Source organism: Panthera pardus, unplaced genomic scaffold (assembly GCF_024362965.1).
Source record: "Panthera pardus isolate Hobbes unplaced genomic scaffold, ASM2436296v1 HiC_scaffold_24, whole genome shotgun sequence".
NCBI lineage: Eukaryota > Metazoa > Chordata > Mammalia > Carnivora > Felidae > Panthera > Panthera pardus.
This window is the reverse complement of record NW_026526810.1, coordinates 15988932-16001194: the sequence shown is the minus strand read 5'-3', so window position 1 is coordinate 16001194 and position 12263 is coordinate 15988932. Positions and strand designations below refer to the sequence as shown.

The following is a 12263-nucleotide window of genomic DNA, read 5'->3' as shown; positions in this document are numbered from 1 at the left end:
AATGTGCTGAATAGGAAAAATATGTAGCCAAGAATCCTTTATCCAGCAAAGCTGTCATTCAGAATAAAAGGAGAGGTAAAGGCTTTTCCAGAAAAAAAAAGCTGAAGAAGTTCATGACTGCTAAACCAGCCCTGTAAGACACACTAAGGGGGACTCTGAGTGTAATGCTGCAAAGACTGCAAAGGACCAGAGACATCACTACAAGCATGAAACTTATGTACAACAAAATGTCACTAATTCCATATCTTTCAATAATAACTTTGAATGTAAATGCACTAAGTGCTCACATCAAAAGAAATGGAGTATCAGAATGGATTAAAAAAAAGACAAGGTCCATCTATATGCTGTCTACAAGACACTCATTTTAGACCTGAGGACACCTTCAGACTGAAAGTGAGGGGATGGAGAACCATCGGTCATGTTACTGAAAGTCAAAGTAAAGCTGGAGTAGCCATATTTATACAAGACAAACTAGATTTTAAACTAAAGACTGTAACAAGAGATGAAGAAGGGAATTATATCATAATTGTGGGGTCTGCCCATCAAGAAGAGGAACAGTTGTAAATTTTTACACCCCTACTTGTTAGAACCAAAATATATAAATCAATTAATCACAAACATAAGCAATTTTATTGGTAAGAATTAATTGCAGGGGAATTGAATACTACACTTACAACAATGGATGTATCATCTAGGCAGAGGATAAATAGAAAAACAATGACCCTGAATGATATACTAGACCAGATAAACTTGACACATATTCAGAACTTTTCATCCAAAAGCAGCAGAATACACATTCTTCTCAAGTGCACATGGAATATTCTCCAAGACAAATCACATACTGGGTCACAAAACAGCCCTCAATAAATATAAAAGAATTGAGATCATACCGTCCATACTTTCAGATCATAATGCTATGACACTTGCAATCAAACACAAGAAAAAAATTTGGAATGCCTCCAAATGAATGGAAGCTAAAAAAAAAAACATTCTACTAAAGAATGAGTGGGTCAACCATACAATTAAAGAAGAAATTAAAAATATATATGGAAAGAAATGAAAATGAAAACACGACAGTCAAAACCCTTTGGGATGCAAAAGCAGTTGTAAGAGGAAAATAAATTGCAATCCTGGCCTATCTCAAGAAACAATAAAAATACTAAATATAAAACCAAATCTTACACCTAAAGGAACTAGAAGCAGAACAGTAAAGAAACCTCAAAGCCAGAAGAAGAGAAATAATAAAGATTACAGTGGAAATAAACAATATAGAATACCAAACAATAGAACAGATCAATGAATTGAACAGTGAAAGGGCGGGCCTACGCCGGCTGACTCCATCTTGTTCTGTGTTCTCCACCTTGAGTGACTATGTCCCCGACATGACCCCTTTTCCGGGAAAATCACAGAAACCTCAGACTGCGCCTCCTCCCCTTGAGTAACCTCCCGCTCACCCGTTCAAACTTTCTGATCAAAACACGCCCAGCGACCTGCGTAACAGGACTCCGACCCTTCCCCAGCCAATCGGCCGAGGCCACGACCCTTCCCCAGCCAATCGGCTGAGGCCACAGCCATTACCTCACCAACTGCCCCTAGACCCCTATAAAACCTTTGTGCTTTTGAAACTCACTCTCTCTCCCTGGTATCTTACCGCTGCGTCGGTGCAGGTAGGGGATTGAGCTTGAGCTAGCTCGAATAAAGGTTCTTTTGCTTTTGCATCGGACTCGGCTCCCTAGTGGTCTTTGGGGATCACGAATTCTGGGCATAACATTTGGGGGCTCGTCCTGGATCCCCAAGACCCCTGAGGGACCCCCGACCCGGAGAGCCTGACTGGCCACGGTTAGTGTCTGTCTGTTTGTTCTGTCTTTTCTGTGTGAGCTCACTTCTGGAGTTCTGGTAGTGCCCGACGCGGTCTAAGTGGACGCACTGGAGGACCACGGGCCGGGAGTTTCGGAAGACATTGGAGGACCACGGGCCGGGAGTTTCGGAAGACATTCCGATTCTCCCTTCTGGAGGGACGTGGAATCCCCTCAAAGGTCTGAGACGAGGCGGGTCGCTCCCGCTGGTCGGCATGAGGCCGTCGTCTTTGGAGGGACGTGGAATCCCCTCATCGGTTTTGGAGGGACGTGGAATCCCCTCAAATGTCTAAGCTAGCTTTCAGTTTTGCTTCCATGGAGTTGGAAGATTTTCTAGGGGCCCTCTGTTTGTCTGTTTTTGTGTTTCTCTGTTTTGTTCTGTGGACTTACTGGACGGACGTTATGGGACAGACTCAGACTACTCCTCTAAGTATTATGATTGATCACTTTAAGGATGTGAGGGGAAGAGCTAACAACCTCAGTGTGGAAGTCCGAAAGGGTCGGTGGCAGTTTTTTTGTTCTAGCGAGTGGCCAACTTTCAATGTCGGATGGCCACCAGAGGGGACCTTCGACCTCCCTACCATCCACCGAGTCAGGAGTATCATCTCTCAGCCTAAGACGGGCCATCTTGATCAGCTCCCTTACATTATCACTTGGCAGGACCTTGTAGAAGACCCACCCTCTTGACTTAAGCCCTTCCTAGCCCCGCTCCCTCCGGAGCCAAAACCCATTCTTGCTTTGCAGGGGACAAAGAAGAAGAAAAGTCTTATCCAGCCTTCAGCACCCCTCTACCCTGTCTTACAGGGGGGTACTGAAGAAGAATTAATTTTTCCTCCCTCGTATAACCCCTCTAGGATGCTGGAAGAACACCATCCTCCCCCTCCGGGGGAGGCAGACACTGTTCTGAGAGCGGGAGGCGGAAACACTCCAGTGGGAAGCCCGCCCTTCACCAGACAAAGGGCTCAGAGGGAGCAATCCGCCTCCGCCGCCGACTCCACTATTCTGCCCCTGCGAGCCACCGGACCCCCAGACGCGGAGGGGAACCAGCCCCATCACTATTGGCCTTTTGCCACTAGTGACCTCTACAATTGGAAAGCTCAGAATCCTAAGTTTTCCGAGAAACCGGCAGGGCTTATTGATTTATTAGACTCTGTTCTTTTTACCCATCAGCCCACGTGGGACGATTGCCAGCAGCTTTTGCAGGTCCTGTTCACGACTGAAGAAAGAGAAAGAATCGTCAACGAGGCCCGAAAACTAGTTCCGGGCACAGACGGGAATCCCACCACCAACCAGGCTCAGATAGATGCCTCCTTCCCCTTAACTCGGCCCCAGTGGGATTTCAACACGGCAGAAGGTAAGGAGAGGCTCCAGGTCTACCGCCAGACTCTAATGGGGGGTCTCCGAATGGCTGCTAGAAAGCCAACCAATTTGGCCAAGGTAGGAAATGTACAACAGGGAAAAGATGAATCTCTGGCTGCCTTTTTAGAACGGATCATGGAGGCATTCCGTACCTATACCCCCATGGATCCAGAGGCTCCGGAAAGCAAGGCAGCTGTTATCATGGCCTTTGTAAACCAATCGGCCATAGACATTAGGAGAAAATTACAGAAAATAGATAGACTAGGAGAAAAAAGTCTGCAGGACTTACTGGTGGTAGCCGAAAAGGTATATAATAACCGGGAGCTTCCTGAGGACAAGCAGGCTTGCGCCATGGCGGCTGCCAGCAGTAAGCAGACTCGAGACCTGGCCAGAATACTACTAGCTACCACTGCTGACTCCCCTGAGGAACGAGACCGCCGTCTCTGGTAGCTGGCAGACGACGCAAGAAAAGGTAAAAGAACCACCAAGGGGGGGAAGCAGAGGCTGCAGAAGGATCAGTGCTCATACTGCAAGGAGATAGGGCATTGGGCCCGAGATTGTCTGAAAAGGGCCGGCGGGAAAGGAAGCAAGACTGATCGAGTAAAAGTCCTAGAGCTAGATGAACTAAGTGATTAGGGGAGTCGGGGTTCGGACCCTCTCCCCGAACCCAGGGTAACTCTTAAAGTGGAGGGGAACCCTGTTGACTTCCTTGTCGACACCGGAGCACAACATTCGGTCCTCCGCACCCCACAAGGAAAACTAGCCAGCAAGAAGTCCTGGGTACAAGGGGCAACTGGTATGAGCCAGTATTCATGGACTAGCCGAAGAACAGTAGATTTGGGAACGGGCCGGGTATCCCACTCCTTTATGGTAATACCAGAATGCCCCTACCCACTGTTAGGACGGGACTTACTGACCAAGATTGGAGCTCAGATAACTTTCAGACAAGGGGGGCCTCAGGTCACCGATGGCAAGGGCCACCCCATCCAGGTACTGACCATGAAACTGGAGGATGAATACCTCCTCCACCAGGAGGCGCTCCCGAGAGAAGATAATATAGACAGATGGCTACAAGAATTCCCCTCGGTTTGGGCAGAGACTGGGGGGGGAAGGGAGTAGCTGCTCATAGGACCCCAGTCCTGGTAGAGCTCAAGCCAGGAGAGAGTCCGGTAAGGATCAAACAATACCCCATGTCCCAGGAGGCCCGGAAGGGGATCCAGCCACACATCCGGAGACTACAAAGCCTAGGGGTACTAGTTCCTTGCCAGTCTGCCTGGAACACCCCCTTACTGCCGGTCAAAAAGCCTCACACAAATGACTACCGACCGGTACAAGACCTCCGGGAAGTAAATAAGAGGGTCGCGGACATACACCCAACTGTTCCCAACCCATATACTCTCTTGAGCTCCTTGGCGCCCTCCAGGGTCTGGTATACTGTACTAGATTTAAAGGACGCCTTCTGCAGTCTGCCGCTGGCACCCCAGAGCCAACCCCTGTTCGCCTTCGAGTGGCATGATCCGGAGGAGGGCTACAGTGGGCAACTCACCTGGACACGGCTACCTCAGGGATTCAAAAATTCACCCACCATCTTCGACGAGGCACTACACGAGGACCTGGGTGAGTACAGAAGGGAGCACCCTGGCCTCACCCTCCTACAGTACGTAGATGACATCCTGATTGCTGCCGACACGGCCAAAGACTGTGAGCAAGGGACCCAGGACCTGCTGGCTACCCTGGGGGCTTTAGGGTACCGGGCATCCGCGAAGAAGGCTCAGATATGCAGGGAGAGGGTAAGTTACCTGGGATATATCCTGGAGGGCGGACAGCGGCGGTTATCAGATGCCAGAAAAGAAACTGTCCTAAAGATCCCTACTCCCACCTCCCGAAGAGAAGTGAGGGAATTCCTAGGATCAGCCGGCTACTGCCGCCTCTGGGTTCCAGGTTTTGCTGAGATCGCCAGGCCCCTATATGAAGCTACCAAAGAGGGGAAAACATTTAAATGGACTGAAAAAGAAGAAATTGCCTTTAATCGGTTAAAAAAGGCCCTCCTAAGTGCCCCAGCCCTGGGCCTACCAGACATTACGAAACCCTTCCACCTCTTTGTAGACGAACATAAGGGAATAGCAAAAGGGGTTCTAACTCAAGCCTTAGGCCCCTGGAACCGCCCAGTGGCTTACCTGTCTAAGAAACTAGACCCAGTGGCTGCCGGCTGGCCGCCATGCCTAAGAATTATTGCGGCGACAGCACTCCTAGTCAAGGATGCAGACAAACTGACCCTAGGACAGGAGATCTGGATCACGACCCCACACGCCATTGAAGGGGTCCTGAAACAGCCTCCTGATAGATGGATGAGCAATACACGTATGACTCATTACCAGAGCCTCCTACTCAACCCTCCATGAGTGCGGTTCCACCCCAGTGCGGCCCTCAATCCTGCAACCCTGCTGCCCGACCCTGACCTAGGTGCTCCACTACATGACTGTGCGGGAATCCTGGAACAAGTACATGGATTCCGGACGGACCTGACCGACCAGCCCCTCCCCGATGCCGAGGCTACTTGGTTCACTGATGGCAGCAGCTTTGTGCAAGATGGACACAGGTATGCGGGTGCAGTGGTGGTCACCAAAACGGACACCGTATGGGCGGAGGCTCTACCCTCCGGAACGTCAGCCCAGCGAGCGGAGTTCATAGCCCTCACCAAGGCGCTGATGCTGGGAGCTGGAAAACGGCTTAACATCTACACAGACAGCCATTATGCATTTGCCACAGCTCATATTCATGGGGCAATTTATCAGGAGAGGGGGTTACTGACGGCAGAAGGACAGACTATAAAAAATAAGCAGGAGATACTTAACCTGCTTACGGCCTTATGGCTTCCTGCCAAGCTAGCCATTATCCACTGCCAAGGGCACCAAAAAGCTGATAATCCAGTAGCTAGAGGTAATCGAAAGGCTGACCAGGCAGCCAAGGCAGTAGCCCTTACTCCAGTCCCCACCATGACCATACAACTACCGGAACCGGGAGACCCAGTTTTACCAGACCAGCCCAAATACTCCCAGGAGGAGTTGCAGCGGATCAAGAAACTCCCCATGGCCCAGGAGATAAAGGGATGGTGGTATACACCTAACAAGGAGCTCGTGCTGCCAGACCGGCTCGGAGTCTCAATATTAGAGCACATGCATCGGTCTACTCACATGGGGGCCCGAAAATTAAAAGACTTAATCCGACATTCCGGAATCAAGATTCACCAACAGGACACCAAAATAGAGCAAGTTGTATCTGCCTGCAAGACCTGCCAACTCACCAACGCGAAAGCCACATCAAATAAAAAAGGAACCAGGCTCAGAGGCACCAGACCGGGAGCCCAATGGGAAGTCGACTTCACTGAAGTCAAACCAGGAAAGTATGGTTATAAATATCTTTTAGTATTTACAGACACCTTCTCTGGCTGGGTGGAGGCATACCCAACCAAGCATGAAACGGCTCAGATGGTGGCTAAGAAGCTACTAGAAGACATCTTACCCAGGTATGGTTTTCCTGCCATGGTAGGATCAGACAATGGACCAGCTTTTATCTCGCAGGTAACACAGGCAGTAGCCAAGGCGGTGGGGGCAAACTGGAAATTACATTGTGCTTATAGGCCCCAGAGCTCAGGACAGGTAGAAAGAATGAATAGAACCCTAAAAAAGACCCTTACCAAATTAACCATGGAGACTGGTGGGGACTGGGTGACTCTCCTACCGTACACCCTTTACCAGGTTAGAAACACTCCTTACACTCTGGGTTTTACTCCCTACGAGATCATGTTTGGCAGGCCACCCCCTGTTATTCCCAGCCTTCGAGCTGAACTTCTTGCAGAATTTAAAGATCAAGAACTTTTTCTTTCCTTGAGAGGGCTCCAGAGGGCGCACGAGGACATTTGGCCGCGCCTCCGTGCCATCTACGAGGCTGGCCCGACCCCGACACCTCATCAGTACAAGCCGGGAGACTGGGTCTATGTCAAGAGGCACCACCGAGAGACTCTCGAGCCGCGCTGGAAGGGACCCTACATTGTAGTGCTGACAACCCCCACCGCTCTCAAAGTAGACGGCATCGCGACCTGGGTCCTTCACACCCACGTTCGGCCAGCGGACCCCTCCTCGATCTGGAAGGACTTCGTCACGCGATGGGCCATCAGTCGGGACCAACACAACCCGCTCAAGCTCAAGCTCAAGCTACAGCGCATTCGACCCACCTAATATTGGTAACTCTGTTAACTCTGCTTGTCATTGCTCATGCTACCGGGAGTCCCCACACCCCCCAAAACATCACCTGGCAGATCATAGATACCAGCTCAGGGACAATACTTAATTAGACCTCCCAGAGCCACCCCAGGGACACATGCTTCCTAGAACTTAGCGTAAACCTCCAAACTCTGTTCCCCTTGCCACCATAAATGCAGCCGGTCCCATGATTGGGTCCCTAAGTTACATGACAAGGGGGGAATGAAAGGGCGGGCCTACGCCGGCTGACTCCATCTTGTTCTGTGTTCTCCACCTTGAGTGACTATGTCCCCGACATGACCCCTTTTCCGGGAAAATCACAGAAACCTCAGACTGCGCCTCCTCCCCTTGAGTAACCTCCCGCTCACCCGTTCAAACTTTCTGATCAAAACACGCCCAGCGACCTGCGTAACAGGACTCCGACCCTTCCCCAGCCAATCGGCCGAGGCCACGACCCTTCCCCAGCCAATCGGCTGAGGCCACAGCCATTACCTCACCAACTGCCCCTAGACCCCTATAAAACCTTTGTGCTTTTGAAACTCACTCTCTCTCCCTGGTATCTTACCGCTGCGTCAGTGCAGGTAGGGGATTGAGCTTGAGCTAGCTCGAATAAAGGTTCTTTTGCTTTTGCATCGGACTCGGCTCCCTAGTGGTCTTTGGGGATCACGAATTCTGGGCATAACAAACAGCTGTTTTTTTTTTTTTTTTTTGAAAAAAATATACAACACTGATAAATCCCTAGCCAGGCATCTCAAAAAGAAAAGAGAGAAAACTCAAATAGATAAAATCACAATTGAAAGAGAAGAGATCACAACCAAGACCATAGAAATACAAACAAGTTTTAGAGAATGGTATGAAAAATTATATGCAAACAGAATGAACAACCTGGAAGAAATGGACAAATTCCTAGACACCCATACATGACCAAAACTCAAACAGGAAGAAATAAAAATTTGAACAGACCCATAACTCGCAATGAAATTGTATCAGCTATCAAAAATCTCCCAACAAATAAGAACCCTGGGCCAGATGGCTTCCCAGGGGAATTCTAGCAGACATTTAAAGTGAAGTTAATACCTATCCTTCTCAAGCCATTCGAAAGAAAGAAAGAAAGAAAGAAAGAAAGAAAGAAAGAAAGAAAGAAAAGAAAAGACTGAAGCCATTAAAAAAATAGAAACAGAAGAAAATCTTCCTGACTCATTCTATGAAGCCAGAATTACCTTGATTCCCAAACTGTACATACATCAAACTGAAAAAGAGAGTTACAGGCCAATACCCCTGATGAACATGGATGCAAAAAACCCCAACATGATAGTAGCAAATCAAATTCAATAGCATATTAAAACAGTTACTCACCATGATCAAATGGGATTCATTCCTGGGTGGCAAGGTTGGTTCAATATTTACATGTCAATCAATGTGTTACATCACATTAATAGAAGAAAGGATAAGAACCATATGATCCTGTCAGTAGATACAGAAAAAGCATATAACAAAATACAACATCCATTCTTAGTAAAAACCCTCAAGAAAGTCAAGATAAAACCCTCAAGATAAAAGGAAGATACTTTAACGTCATAAAAGCCATATATGAAAATCCCACAGCTGATATCATCCTCAATGGGGAAAAACAGAGCTTTCCCACTGAGAACAGGAACATGACAGGGACATCCACTTTCACCATTATTATTATAGCATTGGAAGTCCTACCTTCAGCAATCAGAAAACAGAATGAAATAAGTCATCCAAATTGACAAAGAAAAAGTAAAAATTTCAATCTTTACAGATAACCTGATACTCTATATGGAAAACTCAAGACTCCCCCCAAAGCTGCTAGACGTGATACATGAATTCAGCAAAGTCACAGGATGCAAAATCAATGTACAGAAATCGGTTGTGTGTCTATAAACCAATAATGAAGCAACTGAAAGAGAAATCAAGAAATCTATCCCATTTTCAATTGTATCAAGAAACATCAAATACCTAGGAACAAACCTAACCAAAGATGTAAAAGATCTGTATACTGAAAACTATAGTAAACTTATGAAGGAAATTGAAAAAGACACAAAGAAATGGGAAAAAAAATCCATGCTCATAGATTGGAAGAACAAATATTGCTAAAATGTAATACTACCCAAAGCAATCTACACATTCAATGCAATCCCAATCAAAATTTCATTGACATTCTTCTCAAAGCTAGAACACACCATCCTAAAATTTATATGGAAACACAAAAGACCCGAATAACCAAAATAATGTTGAAAAAGAAAACCAACGTGGGAAGCATCCCAATCCTGGACTTGAGCCTCTACTATAAAGCTATAATCATTTTGGGGACAAAAACAGACACATAGACCAATGGAATATAATAGAGAACCCAGAATTGGACCCACAAATGTATGGCCAACTAATCTTTGACAAAGCAGGACAAAGTATCCAATGGAAAAAAGGCAGTCTCTTTAGCAAATGGTGTTGGGAAACTGGATAGTGACATGCAGAAATATGAAACTGGACCACATTCTTACACCACACACAAACATAAACTCAAAATGGATTAAAGACCTAAATGTGGAACAGAAAACCATCAAAACCATAGAGGAGAATGCAAGCAACAATTTATTGGACCTCAGCCACAGAAACTTCTTACTCAACACATATCCAAAGGCAAGGAAAACAAAAGCAAAAATGAACTATTGGGACCTCAAGATAAAAAGCTTCTGCACTGCAAAGAAAACAATCAACAAGACTAAAAGGCAACCGACAGAATGCGAGAAGGTATTTGCAAATGACATATCAGGTAAAGGGTTAGTATCCAAAATCTATAAAGCACTTACCAAACTCAACACCTGAAAAACAAATACCCCAGTGAAAAAATGGGCAGAAGACATGAAAAGACACGTTTCCAAAGTCATCCAGATGACCAACAGACACATGAAAAGATGCTCAATGTCACTCATCATCAGGGAAATACAAATCAAAACCACACTAAGATACCACCTCACACCGGTCAGAGTGGTTAAAATTATTCAGGAAACAACAGATGCTGGCAAGGATGTAGACAAATGGGAACCCTCTTGCACTATTGGTGGGAATTCAAACTGGTGCAGCCCCTCTGGAAAGCAGTGTGGACTTCCTCAAAATATTAAAAATAGAACTGACTTATGATCCAGCAATATCACTACTAAGAATTTATCCAAATGATACAGGAGTGTTGATTCATAGGGGCACATATACCCCAATGTTTATCACAGCACTTTCAACAATAGCCAAATTATGTAAAAAGCCTAACTATCCATCAACTGATGAATGGATAAAGAAGATGTGGTTTGAATATACAATGGAATACTACTTGGCAAAGGGAAGAGAAAGAGAAGATACAGACAGGGACTGCAAAAACATCCAGGAAACAATTAACAAAATGGCAATAGTACACACCTGTCAATAATTATTTTAATGTAAATGGACTAAATTCTCCAATTCAAAGACATAGAGGGGTTAAATGGACATAAATATAAAAACACTTATCTATACAATGCCTACAAGGGACTCACTTCAAATGTAAAAACACACACAATCTTAAAATGATGGAATGGTAAAAGATATTCCATGAAAATGGAAACCAAAAGGAAACTGAGGTAGCTAGCGATGAGCAAAGATGGCAGAGAATTATGACGACTGGGATTACCCTTGTCTCTCAAACATAGCTGTATTGAGGTCAGAACACTTAGAATACCTAGGAATACTGTCTGCAGAGTGACAGAGACATCTCTACAGGTGGATGGAAAGAACTTGGGAGAAGAAGGGTGTGTATTTACGAATTGTGGGTGATAAAATGGCAGGCAGCATGGACATGGAGGCAAGGGGACCCCTTCTATGGAAAGACAAAAGGAAGAGAAAGAGACGTTGTGGACGTGTGGTATTGTATTTGGACAAGAGAAAAACCTATCCAGACCACAGTCTGGGGAATGAGAAATACAGAGATAGCCAGTTACCACTTTGAAAACAGGCTTAAGAGCTGAAAATCAGAGTTTTCAGGGGGTGCCCAACTTTCTTTGGACCAGAGCCACCACTGTGTGCATGCATCTGGGGAGGAGGGGAGCAAGTCTCAGATCGCAGTAGCAATCTCAGGAGCACACTGAGAGACAACAGAACCCACCCTTGAGTACTGTGGGAAGAGGGTTTATTGCCCCCCAAGGACAAAAGACCCGGCAAGCAACCTCCAGAGGTCCTTTGTCACCTGGGAAAGGTGGTGCTGCCCCAGGACCAGGCCTCCATGGTGTATGATCCTGTAAGACATGGGGTTTTGAAAGCAGCAAAGACTACAAAGGAACAGAGACATCACCAGAAGCATAAAACCTACAGATAACACAATGACACTAAATCCATATCTTTCAGTAATCACTCTGAATGTAAATGGACTAAATGCTGCAACCAAAAGACAAAAAGTCTCAGGATGGTTAAAAAAAATCCATCTATATGCTGCCTACAAAAGACTCATTTTAATTTTTTTAACATTTATTTTTTTGAGAGAGAGAGAGAGCATGAGCAGGGGAGAGGCAGAGAGAGAGGTAGTCACAGATTCTGAGCAGGCGTGAACTCATGAACTGTGAGATCATGACCTGAGTTGAAGTTGGACGCTTAACCCAGTGAGCCACACCCAGGTGCACAAACAAAAGACTCATTGTAGACCTGAGACATCTGCAGATTGAAAGTGAGAGGATGGAGAACCATCTATCATGCTAATGGATGTCAAAGGAATGATGAAATATCCATACTTATATAAGAG

General features: G+C 46.2%; 1 protein-coding gene across 1 annotated transcript; it reads left to right on the top strand.

The window, feature by feature from the left end:
• The first annotated feature begins 2078 nt into the window (after positions 1-2078).
• Positions 2079-7468, top strand: LOC128772922 (uncharacterized). Its single transcript, XM_053888803.1, is given in 2 exon segments — positions 2079-4316; positions 4319-7468. Coding segments are annotated over 2 exon segments (5310 nt in total). The 5' UTR covers positions 2079-2141; the 3' UTR covers positions 7454-7468.
• Positions 7469-12263: the final 4795 nt, after the last annotated feature.